Source organism: Rhinoraja longicauda, chromosome 5, assembly GCF_053455715.1.
Source record: "Rhinoraja longicauda isolate Sanriku21f chromosome 5, sRhiLon1.1, whole genome shotgun sequence".
NCBI classification, from domain to species: Eukaryota; Metazoa; Chordata; class Chondrichthyes; order Rajiformes; family Arhynchobatidae; genus Rhinoraja; species Rhinoraja longicauda.
Genome location: NC_135957.1, coordinates 45,239,177 through 45,262,836, shown reverse-complemented (window position 1 = coordinate 45,262,836; position 23,660 = coordinate 45,239,177). Strand labels below are relative to the sequence as shown.

General features: G+C 38.3%; 1 protein-coding gene across 4 annotated transcripts in view; it reads right to left on the bottom strand.

Annotated features, from left to right (window-relative positions):
- Positions 1-8,850: 8,850 nt before the first annotated feature.
- Positions 8,851-23,660, bottom strand: part of LOC144593598 (mitochondrial inner membrane protein Mpv17-like) — a 37,178-nt gene continuing 22,368 nt past the window's right edge. For 2 of the 4 annotated variants that reach the window (XM_078399420.1, XM_078399424.1), the window contains 4 exons: positions 23,086-23,118; positions 22,644-22,696; positions 12,415-21,270; positions 9,301-9,418 (listed from right to left, as the gene is read on the bottom strand). In XM_078399420.1, coding sequence (XP_078255546.1) covers positions 21,201-21,270; positions 22,644-22,696; positions 23,086-23,118 — 156 coding nt within the window. In that variant the 3' untranslated portion in view covers positions 9,301-9,418; positions 12,415-21,200. Of the gene's footprint in view, positions 9,463-12,414; positions 21,271-22,643; positions 22,697-23,085; positions 23,119-23,660 lie in introns of those variants that run through there. The other 2 variants (XM_078399421.1, XM_078399422.1) reach the window with 2 other exon arrangements.

Sequence of the window (23,660 nt, the reverse complement as noted above, 5' to 3'; positions counted from 1 at the left end):
GAACAAAAGAAAATATTTTTTAAATTATCCTATAATTTATAAACTTGCAATGGCCACATAGGCCTGACACGTCAAGCAACCTTGAGGCAACTACCAGGTTGTTACTTCTCATTTCAACTCATGTATGAATGAACTGGTATTGGTGCTCAATCTGGCTAATCATGTCCTCAAAAGGACTATTTGAAAATAAAGCATTTAATTTTAAAATATCATTAAAAGAATAAAAACCTGAGGAAAAAAAGTGAAACAACCTTTAGCACTGTGGTTTTTGTTTACTAACTTCAAGTCTATGATACGTGAAAAAATAATGAGATTGTACTTCTCTGCCGGGAAGAGAGCAAAGATCAGTTTTTCACAATAAAAGTAACATTTCAACTAAATGTATATCATATGACAATTCTTGTGCAAAGTGCATGTCATTTTTTGATGCCTGGAATAAAAGGAACATACATGTGATCACATCCATCATGCCCTGACAGAGACAAATGAAAATGCAAAGTTAAAATGTTTATCTCAAAGGCAGCATAAGTGTATATTCATGGAGCTCACATTTTAAATGCAAAACCGGGGTTTAATTCCTGGATTCCTCCTTAGAAAAGTTAAAATGAACTTCAAATTAAGTTTACTGAGGTTTTGAAAATGCGTTACATGTTGGACGAGGACAAAAAATGCAATATTTCGTGGAGAAAGTCTCATTTTGCTCAAGAGGAGAAAATACCATATTTTAAGAGACAAGAATCCCAAAGGAAGGGGATTCCCTCACTGAAAAGATAAATTGGTAACCTCAACATTATAGCAAGGCACTTAAAACAAAGTAAGATAATCAGGTAAATTCAAAGCTTGGAGAAAGGGAAATCATGCAAGACCATTTTATTGAGATTGTTTGAAGTAAAATGCTGAAAATAATGGGGAACCAGCGAATGTACAATACATAAGTTTAGCAATAACAGACAGGCATGGGGAGGAGCAAGTCGAATATGCTGAAGTGGGGATATTTCTCAATGGTGAAACCAAACTGTATAAAAATGGACTTTATTAAAATCTGACAATGTGTACTTTAACCACATGCGACTTTTTTCATTACAAATCTCAAATTGTGGAGTTCAGAGGCAAATAAATAAATGATGGGTCTTTGGCCCAAACATTATGGAAGGCACTGTATGTAAATGAATTGGATTAAGGCACTGGAGATATTCTTACTTTTTAGCCTCCTGTGTGTCAACAGGAAATTTATCTACTAAGTTGTGAAGAGGAGAGAAGTTGACTACAAACAGATATAGATAGGTTGGTGATTGGGCAAAGATCTGCTAAATAGAGTATAATCTGGGCAAATGTGAAATTGTCAATTTTAGCAAGTAAAATAAAGAAAAGCATCTCATAGATATGCTTTTTTTTAATGTTCTGAGAAAAGTTGGAATCTGGGGTCCTCCTGCATGATTCACAAAAACTATGTTGGTACAACAAATAATTAGGAAATCTCACAGTATCTTATCTATTTCTCGGACAATTGAATCCAAAAATAAGAGTCAATGCTTCAGTGAAACAATGCACTGCTGCAACCACATTGGAGTGGTGTGCAATGCCTTATTGCCTAAAGAAGGATGTCAGTACATTGTAATAAACCTTTTGTGAATTTCTTCCATTGGACTTGTATTTACTGGAATTTTGAAAATGGAATCTGAAAGTAGGGCTCCCTGTTGCCCATTTCAGACCCAAGGTTTGTGTCTCTGTTTCATAGAGGTTTGAGAAATTGGAAGTCTTTTCCTCCAAGAGCAATGAAGGCAGTGTCTGGTTATTTCTAAGCCAGAGGAGGATAGATACTCGATAAACAAGGAGCTGATTGGAGGGAGGTGGGCAACATAGGGGTCAGTGGGTGGGCAGATAGGAGGTTTAAATCAAATTAGCTATGATCTTACTGAATAATTCGAGGGGACGAGTGGGCTTCCCCCGTTTCAGTGACAGACCTCCCAACATTTGATTTTCCAAATTCATCATTTTGATGTCAAAAATTCAGAATTTTACATCAAAATTCATAATATGGCACGTAATGTATGTTTTGAGCAAAATAAAAGTATGCACGCCAAATGCGCATACGCGTTGCGCTATATTCATATGTGATAAACGACTATTATTTCCAACAGTCTGTAGTTCTTGGACTACATGTACAATGTCAGGCCTATCATGAGTATACTCTGCTATTTATAGAAAGGTTATTGAACAGAAATACTTTTTACAACACAGAAAAAAAAATATTGTTTTGTTTTTTCTATTTTGCTTTTTCTTTACACATCCCAATTCTCTTGGTATTGAATAAAAGAACAATGGTCATAAAATCTATGACGAAGTTATGAAAAAATAGTTTCATTTAAAACTGCACGTACCTAATGTCATTGAAGACATACTTGCTCAGAGGGTGGTGAATCTATGGGATCTGTTGCCACAGAAGACTGTGGAGGCTGTCAATGGATATTTTTAAGGCAGAGCTTGATAAATTCTTAATTAATACGGGTGTCAGGGGTTGTGGGGAGAATGGGGTTGAGAGGGAAAGATGGATCAGCCATGCTTGAATGGCAAAGTAGACTTGATGGGCCAAATGGCCTAATTCTGCTCCTATCACTTATGAACTGCTCTACTAGCTATCTCACTGTGCCACCCATACCCCATATCTTATCATTTTCTCAAAACTAACAATGCAGCAGCAGAAATATTAAAGAAAATAAGTTAATCTTATTTCATGGGTTATATCTTTCTCACCACAAATTACTGTTTGATTTGCATGCTGAAAAATGGCAGTGCCATGCACATAATTATTTTTTTCACCCAAAAATAATGAAGGCCAATGTGCCAAAAGCCTTTTTGACCGCCTTATCTACCTGCGACTCAACCTTCAAGGAACTATGCACCTGTACTTTTACAGTAGTTCTACTTTTAATGGCCTTTGAGGATGTAGTGATGAGATTTGAATATACAATTTACTGCAATTATTCCAGGGAGAATGCTGTATAGAATGCCATGCTTGGCGAGAAACCAACCCAATCTGATCATTGACAGACTTTGGTTATCAATTTGTCTCATTGCTCTTTTGTGGATCTTGTTTATCACAAAATACCAACAAAACTGCATCTATGATGCAAAATAATTTATTGTCTTTTAAGTGATTTTGTCGTTGAGAGAAACTGACAAATTCATTCATCCCTCACCCACAACTTAAGTTTTAATAAGTAAGTCTGGCTGTTTCATTCATCATCAGAGTTCATAAGTTCATAAAACATAGGAGCAGAATTAGGCCATTCGGCCAATCGAGTATTCTCCGCCATGACTGATCTATTTTTCCTTCTCAACCCCATTCTCGTGCCTTCTCCCCATACTTAAGAACCTATCAATCTCCATTTTACAAAATACCTAATGACTTGGCTGGCACTGCCGTCTATGGCAATGAATTCCACAGATTCACCACACTCTGGCTAAAGAAATTCCTCTTCATCTCCAATCTAAAAGTATGTCCTTTTATTTTGAATCTGTGCCCTCTGGTCCTAGATTCTTCTACTACTGAAAATGACCTCCAAGTCCATTCTAGATAGACATTTCATTATTCAGTATGCAATCCCTCCTCGTCCTTCTCAATTCCAGAGCCATCGAATGCTCCTCATACGTTAATCCAATCATCCCCAGGATCATTCTTGTAAACTATTCCTGGAACCTCTCTAACACCAACACATCCTTCCTCAAATATGGGGCCCCAAACTGCTCACAATATCCCAAATGTGGTTTGACCAGCACCTTATAAAGTCTCAGCATTACATCCTTGCTTTCGAATAGTGAAAGGCTTGGATAGAGTGGATGTTTCCACTGGTGGGAGAGTCTATGACCAGAGATCATAGCCTCAGAATTGAAGATGTTTCTCGAGGAAGGAGATGAGGAGGAATTTCTTTAGTCAGAGGGTGGTGAATCTGTGAAATTCTTTGTCACAGAAGGCTGTGAAGGCCAAGTCAAGGCAAAGATAGATTCTTGATTAGTACGGGTGCCAGGGGTTATGGGGAGAAGAATGGGGTTAGGAGGAGAGATAGATCAGCCATGATTAAATGGCGGAACTGACTGGACGGGCCATATGGCCTAATTCTGCTCCTATCACTTATGATATTTTACTCCCCTCAAAATGAATGCTAACATTACATTTGCCTTCCCTATTAACGACTCAACCTGCAAATTAACCTTTTGGGAATCCTGCACCAGCACTCCCAAGTCCCTTTGCATCTCCAATTTCTGAATTCTCTCTCCATTTATAAAATAGTCTTCACCTTTATTTCTTCTACCAAAGTGCATGACCTTGCGCCTTGCTACACTGTGTTCTATTTGCCACTTTTTTGCCCACTCTTGCAACCTGTCCAAGTCCTTCTGCAGATTCCCTGCTTCCTCAACATTATATGCCCCACCACCTATCTTCATATATTGTCCGCAAAGCCATCAATTCCATCATCCAGATCATTAACACATTACATGAAAAATACCGGACCCAAGAGCAACCTCTGTGGAACCCCTCTAGTCACTGGGCGCTCACCAGACAAGGCCCCCTTTATTCCCATTCTTTGCCTTCTGCCAGTCAATCAATCTTCTATCCAAGCTAGTACCCTGGCTCTTATCTTGTCCAGCAGCCTGATGTGAAATTCCAACAATATTCTCTCTGACTCTCCTTTGTCTATCCTGCTTGTTACCTCCTCAAAGAATTCCAACAGATATGCCAGGCAAGATCTTTGCTGACTTCCACCTATTTTATCATGTGGTTCCAAGTAGCCCGAAACCGCATCCTTGATAATGGACTCTAGAATCTCACCAACGACTGAAGTCAGGCGAAGCGGCTTATAATTTACTTTCTTTGCCTTGTTCCCTTTTTAAACAGTTGAGTTACATATAATTCAGCTCATCGTATACTTTTACACACGTTGAAACTGCATTTTTTAATGAATTGTAAAAAGTATCTCTTGCATAAACCTTTATTTTGGATGGTCGGTAGAAGGTCTGGATATGTAAGATGTTTGTTATGTCATTTGATGCAGCATGGTGTCTCTTCTTGAGCTTGACTGGTCCTATTTATTTTATACTGACCTTTGTTATTTTATAAAGACACTGAACCCCTGTTAAACACATTTAAAACAAAATAGCAATGGAGATTTTATTGTAAATACTAAAATGGAAGAATATCTCATAAAATTCAAATAACAATATTCTCTGGTCATTAAATAAGAAACAAATTTCTTATGTTTTATTTCCCTTTTTGTAATATTAAATGAATAGAGGGGTCAGTCATGAGCCACCTTGCATAATAGCCCATGCTGATATTTTTGAACAGTGCATTTAAGACTTCATCTACATTAGAGTGAGTTTTTTAAAAAAGGTTAATAAATGAAATAACTGTAACAATCTCTCTAACCATGATTGATCAAAACATATTCTAAAATTATTAACTTTAAAGGAAAAGTTCCAAGATGATTTTGGATTCTCAGCCAGAACAAAAGTTCATTGATAGATAACAATTCTATTATTTCCCTTAGGTCAATACTGAAGTCACCCTTGAGGAGATTGAAGACCAAACCCATGAAGCAAACTTTTGATTTGCATGGGAAATAAGGTTCACACATGTTTTGATACTGAATGAATAGTGATGATTAGACAAGTTTGCAAAATCACATTCACTTTTCTTTAGCTCGCCTATCATAGCATTGTAAAGTAATCAATACAACACTGATTTCTCAATTAGACCAAATAATCTTAAATGCTTAACTAAAAAAATTAAATGTTAAGTACTCCTATAAACTTTAGGATAATATTAATTTGGCAATATTCAGTCTCCCTTAAAGGAAATAAAATGCAACATATGTTTTTTTTTTGCATTTTGTTAGATTAGAATTTTCAGGCAATTGTATTCATAGATAAGTGGTATTATTTCTTCACATTAAATTTATTGTAATTTTTAAGTCCAGTTAGAAGTAATTTTTTTCATAGTATTCCATTGATACAACCTTGACTATGTTCCAAAACTATATGATGTGATAGAAAAATCGAGACAAAGTTGGAGAGTGGGAGAATGGTGATGTAGATTTTTTGGTATCAGATGTATTGTTGCACTGCTGTTCACAATACAAAAATAAGCCTTACAGCAATTGTACAGGGCTTTGGTGAGGTCATACGTGGAACTAGGAAGTTGACTGTTCAGGATTAAAGGAAGGAATATATATACTCTATATCTTTGATATTGTCACCAAATTGGGGAGAATGTACTAAAGTACCATGGTATTAAATATTAAGCAGGCTCAATGAGCTCTCAATTTTTTATGCTCGGTACACAGCTCAAAGAAAACTTATGAGAACTGTAGTGAATCTGTTTTTAATTGGCATCATTAAGTGAAATTATTTTTAATTGTGAAAATATCTGCAAATCAATAACTAAGACCATACTAGAGCTGCACTTGGAGTAGAGCCTGCTTCACGGATTAAAACCATTTAGGTGAGTGCTTGCCATATAGTTCATCACTTAAATTTGGAGTTAACTTGCAAGTAAAGTCAGTTTTGACATTGTTTTGCTGTTTAAATATTTGTTATCCTCCCCAAAAAGTGCTTGAATTTTTGTTTCTCAATAATAAAACTCACAGAAGCACAAGGTTAAAGATAGATCGGGTGATAACAGGTAGACACAAAACAATGGACTAACAGCGGGATAGGCAGCATCTCGGGAGAGAAGGAATGTGTGACATTTCGGGTCGAGACCCTTCTTCAGGCCTGGTGATAATCTTGATTCCTCTCTTGTAATCACTTTTATTCATGCATTTATTATTAAATATTATTAAAATAATTTTATTCTTTCATGATTTGTACTGTATACCTAGTGTGAATATATCTTGTGTTGAAATGCTCATGGTAGTACCAGCTAATTAATATTCCTTCAGTTCTATAACCGATAGAGATTCTATTCATATGAAAAGTTTATAGAGTTCAACATAACCTGTTATTTTCTTTAACCAATTTCTATAGATGTTGAATTTAACAACTTGAGTGTAATCCAGCAAAGAAAATATGTGCTGGAATTAAACAATGCATCATTTAAAGTATGAAAGAGGTACAGTAATTCGTCAATTTAAGAACCTTTGCTATGATGTTCATGGCTTTTGTGGTTACAGGCCAATGTGTACAAATCTACTTAAAGCTGTATTGAAATACCCATAAAATATTTCACCCAGTCTTTGATTTACAAAATTCTGCTTAATGAAACATTTTTAAAGAATGCAGTATTAACTAAGTCAAATTTTATATTTTATTCTTTTGTTGTCCACACATCAGATTAGTTACCAAGGTGACAACAATGTGTTTGAATCATACTTCATTGCAGTTCCTCAAGTTGTTTCATCCTTACTTTCTTTGGAGGAATTAAGTTTTTGGACACTGAAAAACCTTAACTAAAACTCTATTTACAGTAGAAAGGGGTTGAGTTGTGGGTGTTATGATATGAGAGGTGACAGTAGGGCTCTTGGAAAGGAAATGGGCAATTGAGATGTGAAAATATTATTTTAAGGTAAAATTTAATAAATCTTGTCAGCTGGGTGATTAACCGGCAAGTCAGGAAGTGTTGACATAGATGTTGTTGTGGTTGTGAATCTCTGTGTGGCAGGGAATAGATTGAAATTGATTTCACTGATTGCAAACCACTTCCCATTTCCATATTGACATTTCTGCCTTGGTCCTCCTCCATTGTTAGAGGGAGGCCACATGCAAACTGGAGGTATAGCACCTTGGGTAGCTTATAACATAATTGGTATGAACATTGACCTCCAATTTTAGGTAACTAACTTACAAACAAATCTCCCCCATCTCTGTTTTCCCCTCTCCTCCTCATGCCCTGCCTGGAGTTGTGCCTATTTGTTCCCTTCCACCTATGTTTCTTCTTCTGGATTCACAATTCACACCTCTCTATTGTTAGCTCCTTATCTCACACTTTTTGTCTTTTCATCTCTGGCCCTTTGGCTAACCATCTGCCAATTAACACTCCACTGCATCCCCCTTTAACTTGCCACCTAGCCCTTGTCAAGCCCCCTCCTCTCGTTCAGATTCCCCTAACCCCCACCACAAACTGAATTAGGATCCCGACCCGAAACATCGTCTATCCATGTTTTCCAGTTACTCAGCACTTTATGGGGATTTTTGTAAACCGCCACCTGCAGTTCCTTGTGTGTCCAGTGAAATTGGAAGAGGTAATATTGGATAACATTAGTACAAATTGCTCCGTACGCTTGCTTTGGTCAAGCATGCTTCTTTACCAAATTATTTTGCAACTCTATTTGTCTTTCAGAAGTTCTGTCAGATTCCTTTTAAAACAAATTTTGGAATGTTATGTTAAGACCTGGAGAAAAAGCCCGATACACCTACTCAGCCACTGTAACAACATGCTTATGTTGGATGAAGACGATGGATAGTTTATTTCAAAGATGTTATTAAAATATTTATTTCAAAGATAGCTTAAGTAGTCACCATTACTCTCAACCTTTCCTACCTGTCCAAATGTCATAAATATTGTTATTATACATGCCTCAACTACTTCCCCTGACAGCTTGTTCCATATATATACCACCATCTGTGCAAAAAAATTACCCACGGATTATTTTTAAATCTTTCTCCACTCACCTTCAACCGATGCCCTCTAATTCTTGATTAGTCTGTTTAGTAGATAGCCATTTGCCTTTGAAAATATGTTAGTCAAAATAATGCTTTTAGAAAATGACAACTAATTGATGCTGCACATTTTCATGAATATTCTATTTATTTGATAAATTTTGTATAGAACATATTTTGAATTTACACAAGACAGATTTGGTTAGCGGTTTGGGAATTTGGATGAATCTTTGGGGAAAAAAATTAAGTGTCTAACTTGACAAGATACACTGCTAGATTCTACATGTACATCACTTGCCAATAATGTCCATAATTTTGCGATTTTTCTCTTCTTGCATCCGTTGCTTGTCTTTGTTAGCCATCTTAATCCTTTCCCTCAAGAGGTGAAACGTGAGATCCAAGGAATTGACCGGTTCAGATCTCTTTGAGCGTTCAGCAAAAGCTGGCACCATATCATGGCCTGCTTCTCGAGTAGACGCAGGTGTTTCTGTGTTTCGGAGAAGTTCCTGCAGGAGGCGATTGGCTTCTTTATCAGGGATTTCATTCAGAATCCCATCCAACGATACTGGAGAGTGAATCTGCATGTTATTTGGATTCTGTTCCAAAACCTGGAGTAACTTCTCCCTCAGGATGTGGGAAAGAAATTGATCATTTTCTTCATCAATATCTGCGCTGGCATTGGAACCTAATCTGTTGACAATACTCGGGTCTGCAGCATGACACGTAGCAAGAGAGATGTGGGTGACCAGAAGACAACAGGCTGCAATGAAAACCAAAGGTGTTGATGTCATGCTGGCTGGAAATCTGAAAACAAACACCAAGAGTTACAATAAAATCCGACTTCCTAAGGTATGGCAGCACTTGGTAAGGGTTTCCCCACAAGTGATTTATATTGAGTTATTCCCCTTGTAAACTCTTTGGTTTTACCGCTAATCACAGAAAGGTGCTATTTTTAATGGTATACATCATTCCAGCTGACAAATTTAAGTGAATTTGAAAAAACAAAAGTTGCACCTCTTCCTTTATACAGTATTCACTGTATATTGGGGAATTTGCATCATAATAGAGACATAGTGCATGAATACAAAACTTAGGAGTCAAAGTTGTGGGCAAGATCTTTTAAACATTTTGTGTTTACTGTGCCCTTCATTAACTTGAAGAAAAAAAAATGATTTAACTTTATCATTCAAGTTTTGAACTCTCACTGAATACCAGATGCATTTAAAACTTAAGATCACTCATAGCTTTTCCCAGCTGACAGCAGTGGGAGTGGGCTCTATCACAGAATTGCTGTGGTGATGGCCACCTCACTGCACATTCATTGATGATGGACACTTGGATGCAGATGGCAGCTTACCGACCTTTCAACTTCTATGCTCAATACTAACTGATGAAAGCCAATGTGCTTTTTCACCACCCTATCTACCTGTGACATCACCTTCAAGGTACAATGTACCTAGATTCCTCTGCTCTAGAAGCATTCCTCAGAGCTCTACCATTCACTGTGTAGGACCTGCCCATGTTAGACTTTACAAAATGCAACACATCACATATCTCTATGTTAAATTACATCACCTGGCCAACCAATCAAGATCATAGAGTCATAGAGTCCTACAGCACAGAAAGAGGCCCTTCGGCCCATCGTGTCCGCGCCGCCCGTTATCAAACACAGTCTAATTTTAATCCCATTTTCCCGCATTTGGACCGTAGCCCTGAATGTTGTAGCATTTCAAGTGCCCATCCAAATACCTCTTAAACGTTGTGAGTGTTCCCGCCTCCACCACCACCCCAGGCAGTGAGTTCCAGACTCCAACCACCCTCTGGGTGAAAAAGTTATTTCTCACATCCCCCCGAAACCTCCCTCCCCTTACCCTGTATCTATGTCCCCTCGTTGTTGAACCTTCCACCAGTGGAAGAAGTTCCTCGCCATCTACCTTATCTATGCCCCTCATGATCTTGTACACCTCGATCATGTCCCCTCTCAGCCTTCTCTGCTCCAGGGAAAACAACCCCAGTCTGCTCAGTCTCTCCTCATAGCCGAGGCCCTTCATCCCTGGCAGCATCCTGGTGAATCTCCTCTGCACCCTCTCCAAAGCTATCACATCCTTTATATAATGTGGTGACCAAATCATGCCGCAATTTTTGACATTCATCTTCCTTATCTGCAATACCATCCACTTTTGTATAATTTGCAAACTTGCTAATCTTGCCATGTACATTCTCATCCAAATCATTGATATAGATAATAAACAGTAATGGGCCCAGCGCCAAACCCTGAGGCACACCACTGGTCATAGACCTCCAGTCCGAGAAGCAACCTCTGCTTCCTTCCATTAAGCCAAATTTCTACCCATTCAGCTACCTCTCCTTGGATCCCACATGAACCTTCCAGAGCATTTGAAACCTTGTCGAATGCTTTGCTGAAGTCCATATATACATGTACAGCTCTGCCCTCATCAACCTTTTTGGTCACATCTTCAAAAACTCAATTGGATTCGTGAGACACGATCTCCCATGCAGAAATCCACGCTGACTCTCCCTAATCAGCCCTTGTCCATTTAAATGTGTGTATATCCTATCCTTCGGAATACTCTCTAGTAACTTTCCAACTACAGATGTTAAGCTCACTGATCTATAGTTCCCAGCATTTTCCTTGCAGCCCTTCTTGAATAAAGGCACAACATTTGCCAACCTCCAGTCTTCCAGTACCTCTCCTGCATTTTATAACGTAAATTTTAGCCAGGGCTTCTGCAATTTCCTCTCCAGTTTCCCAGTGTCAGCGGATATATCTGATCTGGCCCAGGAGATCTATCTACCTTCATGCAAGTCAAGACCTTCAGCATCTCTTCGACCGTAACACTGACTGCTCTCAGATAACTTCCATTGACTGCCCCAAGTTCCTCAGTTCTCCTGTCTTTCTCCACGGTAAAAACTGAGGTCCTTGCCAATCTCGTGTCTCCACAAGAGATGACTGATTTCATTCCTGAAAGGCCCCACTCTCTCTAATTACCCTTTTATCCTTAATACTATCTGCCAGAGCTATCTCCCTTTTTCCCTGTGATTTCCATTTTTAGTTTGCTTTGTAGTTCCCGAAACTCTTCCAGAGATACACTTAATCCCAGCTGCCTATACCTGTCCCAAGCAGCCTCCTTACTCTTGACCAAAGCCACAATTTCCCTCATCATCCAAGCCCTGCACATTTAAAGTTGCATATTAATGCTAAAGAAATTTGAGACAATTAAGTTAAATATCAATTGAACTTTTGTAATTCAAATGTACTGCTAGTACAGTTATTAAAACAGCTATAATCTTTAGAAATCCATTCTGAGTCAGTCTCTAATGATTCTATTACCCAATTTTCTTCCCTTTATTTTTACTTAAATATCAATATAAATATGAACAATGTGCTCAGTCCAAATTATACTCACAACTATAAATAGAGAACATCGAGTACATAAGCAATATCATGCTAAATAACCTTTTTTTTAAATCAGTCACTCTTTTAGATGAGTGGATGACAAGGAGGTGCCTAGGTGCCAGTAATTGAGGTGGATCAGTCTCGTTGCAGCTACTGTCACAGATTACAGGAGCGTAATCGATGTTTGCCCACGTACCTGCACTTTACTGGAAGTCACAGGGTAAATGCGAATCAGCTCAAAACACTGAACAACCCCCTGCCTTTAGATATTGTGGCAATTCAGTCGGATTAGAATTGGAGCAGCTCCTGTTAGGAGAGCAAAATGTTTGGCCACTCACCTGCCCGTCCTGGCGCTGGTCAGTGGTCTAGAGTTGGAGGTTTTAGGTCATTGACTACCAGTGTCCACAGGATCGCCCCCAGCTTTATACATGATCCAAGGAGTTGAGTTGACGTCAGTGTAACTGCGGACATTGCTTGTAAATGCACAGATGATGTGCCACAAAACATCAATGGTTGGTTATCTGGAACACTAAAACACGGTAAAAGTCATCACGCTCCAAGGCGCATCTAATAAAATTTAACTGGACAAATACTGGCGCGCAGCTGGTGCCACAGTAATTCACCTGTTTTACGTGATGCGATTTTTAGCATTTACAACTAATGGGCAAATGAGATCTTCAACTTGCATTGCTATTTTTTTTTTAAAGCTGTATTTTACACGTTGTTGATGACAACAGGACCGAGCTCCAGCTGGCTCAGGGGGTAAAACTATGATCCGTGTGCCCAGTTAATTCATCATTGAGAGATGGGGCTAGAATGTCAGTCAGGTAGGTGCTCGGCAGTTGGTTTGGGTCGAAAGTGATCAGATAGTATGGGAGAGATGGGCGGGTTTAAAGTGATGTACATGGCAGGAAGGAGTTTTTTTGGAATGGGTTGTGAGACAATGTGTTGGGTAGGGATGTGTTGAATGGGAATGGCTTCTGCGAGGTAATGTTAGAAGGGCGAGGAAGATGGTGACTAAATGAACAAACTAAGCCAGTTTTCCTGTATTCAGCAATTCCAATGACAAGTAATTAAGCAATCTACCAGAAAGAATAACTCCATATTCAATCTGAAAGAAAAGCCTTCACGATATTTAAAAGTTTATGCTAGATTTGAAGTCTCCACTTCAAGGCTTCAGCAGTGAGATAGACCGTGTATTAATGATAAGACACAAAAAGCTGGAGTAACTCCGCAGGCCAGGCAGCATCTCTGGAGAGAAGGAATCGGTGACATTTCGGGTTGAGACTCTTCTGATAAGAAATGGGCACAAGCTTTACACACCACAGGAACAAATCCATTGCCTGCACTATCAAGGACAAGGGCAGCAGGTGTACAGGAACACCTTCCACACCCATCAAGTCTTACACCATTCTAACTTGGAAATATGTCATCTTTCCTGTAGTCACTTGATCAAAATCCTAGAATTCCTTCTAAATTCCAAAAAAATAAATAAAAGCATCTTTAACATCAAATAAAACTGATTTAAACGACAACCATGAAATGTTGGACTAGTTGCTATTATACGTGTATATACGAATAATAACAAACAAATATAAACAAATTCGATCTTCAAAATCTTCTAAACTTAGCAACTTGCAGATAAATGCTTCATCTAATGTTACCCGTTTTAATTTATGGTACTGAACTGTTTCCAAGTGATTGACCCTCTTCCTATATCTATCCCATGTTTATAATTAACATCACATAACGTGCTGGTAGTTATTTTTTTAATCTGTTGTTTCACTAATAGTTGAAATTTACGAGAATAAAAGAAAGTGGTAACAATGCAATAATAAAGTTTCATACAGCTTGAATTCTGCTGTATACAAGTTCTCAGGGATCCTTTAATTTTACTCCTAACTCCGTCTCCTAGTAAAACCAAAAGTTTACCATTAACTTATTTATAAAACCAAAGACAATGTGTATATATAGCAGTCTCACTTTGAGTAACATGAACTAAATTGCAACATTCTCCTGCATTTCTTTAGGTTGCTACAAGTTCTACAAATACCCAAAGTTCACTGCTGTGTTTAAAACATTGGTTTGAATATATAATTCTGGTGCTGAAAGCATCACCAAAGACTAATCAGCAAGTTAAGGTAAACTTAATTGAGAACTGTGAGTGAAATCCAGAAAAAGAAATGAACCAATAGCTTTAAAAGTCATCTCCTTCTAGTCTGATTTTTCTATATTTTCAGTCAGTAATTTAAAAAAAAAACAAATGTTCAAATTACTTAATCCCCCATCAGATTAAGCTGTCAATTCATGCCTGTCACCTCACTTATTTGGTAACTTAAGGGCCTGTCCCACTTAGGCGACTGTCAAAGTCGTAGCAGATCGCCAACATTTTATTTTACCCGATGACCACGACAATGCCGAGTCAGGTCGAGATTACACTGTCTTCAAAAACATCGCAAAATTCCCACGCTGTCAATGCTTCTCCGGCGTCCTAATTTTCGCTGAAATCACTGACAAGTCGGTAAGTACTTGAGAGTTTTGAAATATAACATCTTGCCCCGGTTACTTGAAAACCAAGCTTCACGGTACAAGGCATAAACTGGATTGACTTCCAGTTTACTAATAGAAGTATTAAGAGATTTAATTTTAAAAGTGGTTAAATGGATTTTTGTGAAAGGTGTGTGGGCATTCTTTGATAATGTACGGGAGATGCATATCTGGTTTCTGGGTTGCATATCTGGGTTGGGAGCCTACTTTAAATGTGATCGCTGATGGCCATAAACATCGTGAAAATTCCCACGCTTACCTGACCGTCAAACTGTCGCCTCCAATCTACCTGTCAAATGTCCTGACGGTAAATAAATTGGTTAAACACAAGCATTTTATGGTATCTTGAAATGACTTTACTTATTTTAATATTATGTGCTTCTAAATGCATCTAAGAGAACCTAGCAAACCTGGGGACAGCATGTGACAGCGCCCGCAATAAGCAACAATACCTGGCGACAAGCCAGCTGTCGCCAAGAAATTTCACTCCGGTTGATTTCTCAGCGACGCGCTGAGATCACGATTCTTGGAAGACTCCTCACGATCGTGCCAGCGACAGCCTAGTCGCCGGCAGTCGCCTTAAAATCGCCTAAGTGGGACAGGCCCTTTAAGTATATATATCAGCTCAACTGGAAAATATTTTTGTAAATTATCCATATTTAAATATTGCTCTCTTTGAAACTTCCCAATCCTGCTTACAACAGCAGCCGGTGGCATAACTTGTTATCCTTTCCTCTGCAATAATATTATTGGAAGCAATAACTAACAGACTACAATTTTGTATGTTAGGTTAATCTGAACCACTCACTGTGGATAGGTCATCTCTTATCACACAATTCCTGACAGATCTATTTGCTGCAACATAGTTTATAGCCATTTTTATTACCTGAATATCTAAACCTGTAAAATTGGCATTGCATACATAAAAAGTGTCTTTATGGTTCAGTCAGTCGTAACACAAGTGACAGCAGGTAAACAACATTACTAATTTGCTTTCTGATTAATTGTACAAGGTAAATACTTCATTGGCTGACACGTACCTTGCTTGAAGGCAGATGCTTCATCGTGTTCAGCTGTTTCTTCAATAACTTTGCTTCCATCAATAGGTCAGAGTAGAATATTCCCTGATAATTGTACAATGTTCATTTCTACTCACAAGACAGAGCAGGTGGAAACTGTTTCCAGTTACAAAAAGCTCAAGAAGCAGTTGTCACATGATTGTGATCATTTTGTACACCAAGTGGTCAGGTTTTACACTGCGGTATAGGTTTAGTGGAAATGGGATTGTATTTTTTTAAATAATCGCAGTTTATTTCCCATTTCCGACATATACTTTCTCTTTCCACAGATGCTGCCTGATCAGTTGAATGTTTCCAGCAACTTCTGTCTTTATTTCTAGTGCTCCTAGAATGCGCTTAGGTTCCATGGTATCAAGAATTAAATTATAAAAGGTTTTTCCAAAATGCCAACATCTTTTGTTTTAGTTGATAATATAAATTACCATTTAACACCAAAAGAACTAACACTCGCTTTCTGATAGACAGAATCACTGTGTACAGATTAAAATCAGCATTTCCACACGGCTAGTTAACTTCTGAAATGAAGCTGTAATAAGAGCAAAACTAACACTGTTTGTAGTCATTATTCTGTGAAAGTGACAGCAATTTTCTGGAGTAAACATACCCACAGTTAAATATGGAAACCAAATAAACTGCTGTCGGTGATACCTGGATCCTCCAAAGGTGTACCCACAAACCATCTGCAGAGCCTTCTCATCAACCAGTGAACTCTAGGAGTTAGACTATTCTGACCATAAAATTAGCAGAAATATTTACATGTTGGTACATCGGCTGCTAGCAGCATTTAAGCTATGCATTAAGCTTGGCATTTTCTCTGGGCCAAGAAATGAATTTTCTGCATGTGAATTGCAATTCTTCATATTTCAAAATAACCATTAAATAAATAAGAATTTACATTATTTTTGAGTAGGCTCCAATGTTAATTTCACACACTATTAAATAGTTCCAACATTATTTACAAAAAGTGAGTTTTCTTTTGCTGGTTTGCTCTCTGTGATAATTCTTCAATGTGCTTGTTCATTGCTCAACCATATTGATGACATCACAGTAGATGGATATAAGTGATCCTCTTGAACAATACCAACTGACATTGTTAAAGGTTAAAAAAAACACCAAAGGTTGCCAGATATTTGTGGCTTGCAGTCTTCCTGCTTAGCAGTTAATGTCTTTGTAAAATCTAATAGCAACAAGTCTGCTATGAGTAAAAAAAAAGAAATACATTCAAAATTATTTATATTGGAATCATTGGAGGTTTTCTTTTATAAGAAAACAACCAGATTAGAATACTTGTGAAGAATGTAGAAATAAGGAACTGCAGACAATGGTTTACAAAAAAAGGCACAAAGTGGTGGAATAAATAAGCGGGTGAGGCAGCTCTGGAAAATGTGGATGGATGATGTTTCGGTTGGGAACCTTCGTCAAACCGAGCAAGGAATAGTTGTCTTTCTGAGATTCACTCGGCTTTCAGTTCAGATTTTCTTGTACCTGGAGCAGTGCAAGTTACTTACCATTATCCATTGAAATTATCATGTTAACAGAGTATCATATCCTCCCTTCCACAATTTAAAAAAGTCACTATTGCTATGTAATGATGGAAATCAGTAAAATTAAGTGACAATTAAGATTATTCTCCCACCCCAATTACCTGTAAAAGGGCATACCTTTGATACGTGGGATGATAACAAAACAAAATTTAATTGGAACACAGTACAAAGATGTCATGCAGGATATATCCTAAAAGTAAATTTAAATTTCATTTATATTCTTGCACCAGGACACGGTTGTTTTCAAATTCAAATATTACCGTCTGGTTGAAATGAATGATTCAATCTGTTTTTTTACTGTGAAGGTTCTGTTATGTTTTACAATGGCATCTTAATTTATAACCAATTCGCCCCAAAATATCTTCTGCACATCACAGCTCAAAACATGTGTAGGAAAGAACTGCAGATGCTCGTTTAAATTGAAGGTAGACACAAAATCTGGAGAGAAGTAATGGGTGACGTTTTGGGTCGAGACCCCTTCTCGACCCGACATGTCCCCATTCCTCCTCTCCAGAGATGCTGCCTGTCCCATTGAGTTACTCCAGCATTTTGTGTCTACCTACAGCTCAAAACATGCTTGATATCTTTCAACTTTTAAATTTGCTTGCCACGCTGTAACAATTAATGTTTGTAATGTTTAATAAATTGTCCTAATTTCACTTCCTAAAATGAATCAATTTCAAACTAACAGTACAATAACTGTCAGACAAAAAAAAAAGGAAATATCAATCAGGGCATCAGTTTTACTCATATCTACAAGCCTCAGCTAGCCAGTGAATGTTTCCGAGTAGTATATCATGCTTATTATATTATACAATTAAAAACTAATTATCTGCAAATTTAATAATAATTGATCCATCTTTATAGAAAGCCTTTTAAAATAAACAAAATACCTCTTCAATTATTTTTCCATTTTCTACTTGTACTTCAAATCATTGGTAATTTAAGAAATCTAAACATTTCTATTAAAGCCATTATAAGTTGTCACCCAGAAAAAGGCAGAGTTTGAATGTGGACCAAAACAAACAAGTGCCTTCAAGGCTGCTAAGATTGCACTAGAACAGGCTTTATCCCCAGCCCCCAGGCAAGAAGGTATCCCTTTTGAACTGCAAGTTTTCGTGTGAGAAAACATTGCAGTTTGAAGTTTATGGCAGAAACAAGGCAGGAACCGTGTGCCTTGGGGTTCTGGACTAGAACAATGCCAGATACAGCCCAGCGATATACCCTGATGGGGAAACAGCTACTGGGCGCTACTAGAAACAAAATTCCAAACCAGTTCGGGAAAAGTTATATTAAGACCAGAACTGCCTATAATGAATTGGGTCCTAGCCCAGAATGTCACTCATAAAAAAGAGGGAGAGCCCAGCGTATACATACACTCCAAGCCTCCTGAAAAGCAAGTCAGACCTCACCCCTGTATCCCACAAATGCAAGTCAGGCCAATAACGTTTCCAGTGGCTTTTGCCAGAATCTGTTGGCCAAAATGATTAATGCTTTTGAACTATAGTCTCTATGATCATCTCTATACACAGTGTAATTTTCCCATCCATCACCTCCTTCAGTGACATGGGTTATTTTCCTAGCAATCATGGTTCTTGGGTTCTTGGTCCTCCAAAATATTCCAAATGGAATTTAAACTGGAGGGTCTAACCCAGAACACTTTTGGTGGGTCCTGATCAGACAGATGAGACCAGTCTGGAGTCTGGTCAAAGGCCCTCTGACAGGCATCGCCATTATCGTACCAGATATTCCCAACCCAATGTTGGGATTCCATCCCTTAGCTAATATGGTCCAGACCTTTACAGGATCCAGTTTCCAATTCTTCGCGCAGCCTCCTCTTGGTGCAGCCAAGTGAGTTTGCACGCCACTTTCTTCTGCAAAAGGTCCCCCAGGCTAATTTGTACCCCTTGAATACATGCAAGTCAGCAGAGCATATTCTTTCATCAATTTCCCATTTGTTTCCCAGTTGGCTGATTTTTCATGGCATGTGCCTCATCTAATCTCCCCAAACTCTGTTTGTCCCTGTCAGGATCAAAAGACCTACTCCTGCACAACTGCTCCATCTGCATCCCCCCACACCCTCCAATCACTCACTCCTTAAGGTCTGTGATTTAACTCTTTCCTAAGATTACGAAAAAGTAAAAGAGAAACAATTTTACATTTTCTAACAGCTATAATGCAATTTGTCTTTTAAAAAATCCAAATATTTAATTCATTTTATTAAAAGTTAAAATTTATTTTAAACTACACAATGTTTTTTATTCTCCTATTTGTTCAGTTGATATTCGCCTGGTTGACACTTGGGGCAACTTCAAATCCATCCATTACAGGTTAAACACCGATTTTCTGGCACCTTTGGTTTCAGAGCCTTTCTAGATTATCCGTTTTTCTGGACCCACAGAGGTCACGTGATAATGAATGGACAATGCACCCCTCTCCTGCTAATGACACCCCTCCAGTGTCTCTAAAACTCCGTGGAGTGCCAGAAACTTAAATAAAATAAATATAAAATGTAAAACTGAATCTGAATGTCATGACCTGGCGACCCATTCCTGGCTCCCACCGTCTCCCCGGCCGCTTAGAGTCCCGGCTCCCGACTCGCAAAGTGCACCAGCGAGCCCATGTTCACCCCGGGGGACAGCTGTTGTTTTGGCTCACATTATAGCTCCTGGGGACAGCTCTTTGTTCAGGTCAACTGGCCCTCCCGCATCCCCTCCCTTCCCCCATGGCACCTACTCCCCCAGAGTCACTGACATACTCCACCATGGAAGCAACAGCAGGCGAGAGGGGAGGGAGCCCCACGTTGACCGAGCACGTCCTGTCAGTGGGGGCAATCTGAAGAAAGCTCTGTGACCAGGGGCCACAATGTGAGCCGCACCAACAACCATGTGAAGAAATGCTTGCTGGTGCAGACCAGCGGTTTCAGCGCCTAGTTTTAAAGTGAAACAGACAAAGTGCTGGGGTAACTCAGCTAACTGAATCAGTCTGGGAAAGGGTCCCAATGTCACCTATCCGTGTTCTCCAGAGATCCTGACCCACTGAGCTACTCCAGCACTTTGTGTTTTTTTGGTGGGAGAAGGGGGGCTCGCTGGTGCATGTTGCAAGTTGGGAGTGGGGCCGGAAGTCGGGCCTCAAACGGGCTGGGGATGGGTTGGCAGGTCTGACCGCTACATATGACATCTGCTATAAGGGGGTCTATAAAACAAGGGTTTTACTGCATTGTCTTTGTGAAGTAGTGAAGTTGATTCTTTCACAACAGAGGGACACGATCAGAAAGAGCACACGCCCTTCGCGATGCCTTCTGTGGCCGATCATGGAAATTCAACAGAGCTCTCGTAATTTTTTCCGGATTACAGGGATGGGTGGACAACCAGTTGCAGGAAAATCGGTGTTCAACCTATATTTTACTCCAGTTTTATCCCTCAAGGTTTAATTTCAATTGGGTACTCATTTAATTGTAATCGTGAATGGGGGCGGAGAGGCAAGGAACTTAGCATATTCAGACTACTGTAGAAGGTAATAAGATATTTCTTATTAATGTTACAAATTCATTCAAAAATATCTTGACGTAGCAAACATACACCATCATAAAAGTTAATTTAAAACTAGGTCTCCAGAATAATCTTATACATATTTATGGATGTTCTGATAAACTGTTGCTCGTTTTTTTCTAGGAGATTTAGTTAACAGTAGTGTTTGCCATCTTTTCCTTTTCCACAGTTAACAGACTCAAGAACTGAGTTGGGAAGAGGATTTGCTATTTCAGTCTAATACATAGCCGATTCAATGCAAACAAACCAAATACCATGAAAGGTTAATTTCCCAACACACTCTCCGCAATTATGGCAGCTTTCCTCTACAGCGATAACATATTAAAATATTGTGTCAAATGGTTAAGAAAATTCAGTCTTTTGCTACTGAAGTGGGAATTAATTGATGATTCGGGTAAATCTTTCATGGTCTATTTGCCATCCAGGATAGGTAGGTATTCCACATCAGGGCAACAATCTGAACAACTGCCAACCTGTATTAAATTAAAGAAACAGCAATTCAGATTATATGCCTTTTTTATTTCTCAATTTAAATGAAAGAAGTAATCCCAATCACCCAGTCCACTTCATTGCAGGCCTTGCACTTTTTAAAAATCTGTTCTGTCCCTGGAGCCATAATACTATAATGCTGTGGCACTGCATACTGCACCCCTCAAGTTATTTTTCTCTTTGCACCATCTTTTGTACTTATTATGTGGTCTGATTGGGAAAGCACACAAAAACATTTTTTTTTTCTTTACACATAATAATAAACCAATAAAAGCAAAAACTGTGTTCAGATAAGATAAAAGATGGCCTGGGAAATGAAAGTGTCTCCAATTAGAAAGTTCTTGGACCAGGCTGATTTCTCCCGTGGAAATTGGATTGAATACAATGGGCACATCTGGTGAAGATAAACTTGGTGAAAAGCAAGAACAATCAAGGCAGCTTGAGGTTTCATTTCATATTAATTATTTATTTCAGTTTATATTTAGTTAACTATAATCAGATGACATTTTTTTTTAATCCCCAAGGGAAACTAATCTTTCTTTTCAAGACTAAGCTGAGGAACATTTGGTCAACCATGCGAACCAGAGAACATGGGGGTTAAGGGTAGGATCGTGCTAGTGTAGATATTCAGCCCAGATATTGAATTTCAGATTAGGTTTGATGGGTCTAGTTGTTCTTAAATTATTTTACATCTAGGTAAATAACATGCACAAATTCTTGTGCTTCTTGTTCTTAATGCATTTGTTAATGGATAAAGTGCAGAGTATCAGCATGCAATAAGGAGTTAAGTATTATCCCACATATGTCTAAGAATTTCTTGCGGCTTCACTCACTCCAATTTGTTTTTTATGGGTTTGGCATTGCACTCAGAGGCAGGTGGACTACATTCTTAATTAATAGGTGGACTATGTCCACCCGTTTAAAGTGGATTTACTGGGCAGCACAGTGGTGGAGGTTGCTGACTTACAGCGCATGCAGATGGGAGACCCGGGTTTGATCCCGACTACGGGTGCTGTCTGCACGGAGTTTGTACGTTCTCCCCTTAACAGCATGGGTTTTCTCCGAGATCTTCGGTTTCTTCCCACACTCCAAAGACGTACAGGTTTGTAGGCTAATTGGCTTGGTATAAATGTAAATTGTCCCGAGTGTGTAGGATAGTGTCAATGTGCGGGGATCGTTGGTCGGTGCAGACCCGGTAGGCCATAGGGCTTGTTTCCTTGCTGTATCTGTTAACTAAACTAAACTAAGGCAATACAAGAAATCTCACCTGCAATCCTTTCTACCAGGGACTCAGTGATAATGGAAATTAATGGATATCTTTTTGATTAATAAATTCAATGAGCATTTTTGTTTTTACCTGTTTTGCAGTGATATAAAGTAGAAATTCAGCAGTTGTGCAGCTGGCCAGATCTTTAAAAGAGAGTAATTTTTAGAACATTTATAAAAAAAGTAAAAAAATCTTTAAGTTTAACTGATGAAAACAAAGTAATGTTGGTTGTTGATAGGCCCATGAAAATTAATGTTTGGATTTTAGCTTTTAAATTTCACACCAGAATTTTGAATTGAAATACATGTACAAATAACAGAAGCCCTAAAACTGAATTTCATAGGAAAATATAGTCAGTTCTGACCCCCCTTTCTTGCTACACTTTCCAAGCAGTATTGGAATTCTAGATTTAAGCAATAAAAGGCAGCAACCAAGTCTAGCGAAGTTGCAAATTTCAACTCTTTTCCAATGAGTTAACAATAAAACTACTTGAATGCTCCATGGATTATTTGCAATGAATTTCTTTACTTACACAATAGTTTGACATCATTGTAGTTTTATAATTCTGAAAAAGAGATCAGATAAAATTAAAGTCATTTGCTAACATTGAAGATCAAATTTTGGTTACTATAAAGCTATTATCAAATTGTATGAATCTTTGCACAACTTTGAAAGGCAAAAATAAAAAAAGCAAAAATAAATGTAAAATTTGACATTAATTTAGTATCCTTGTAATAGAATCCAAGTTGCTGTCAGAAAACTGAAACAATGTACATGTTGCAAAAATCCTTCCCATACTTATTTCCCCAAATGGCATTTTGAAAGCAATTTTAATCTTTCAAATTGCAAATTTACTCAGATTTCAACAAAAAATCTTCCCTGTTAATTCTGCCAATGTAATCACTATTGCCATAACTTTATCTTTTTCAATATGTGTGACAATTGGCAAGATAAGATTTTTAATCCAAATTGCACTTCACCAAGATAAAAGACACTCCAGAAGTATTTTTGCACAATACTGTTGCTTTCTTACTGTGAGGTGCTGGCATCAGATTATTATTTCACCAAGCAAACAAGATCAACAACCTTACCTCATCAATAACTTCT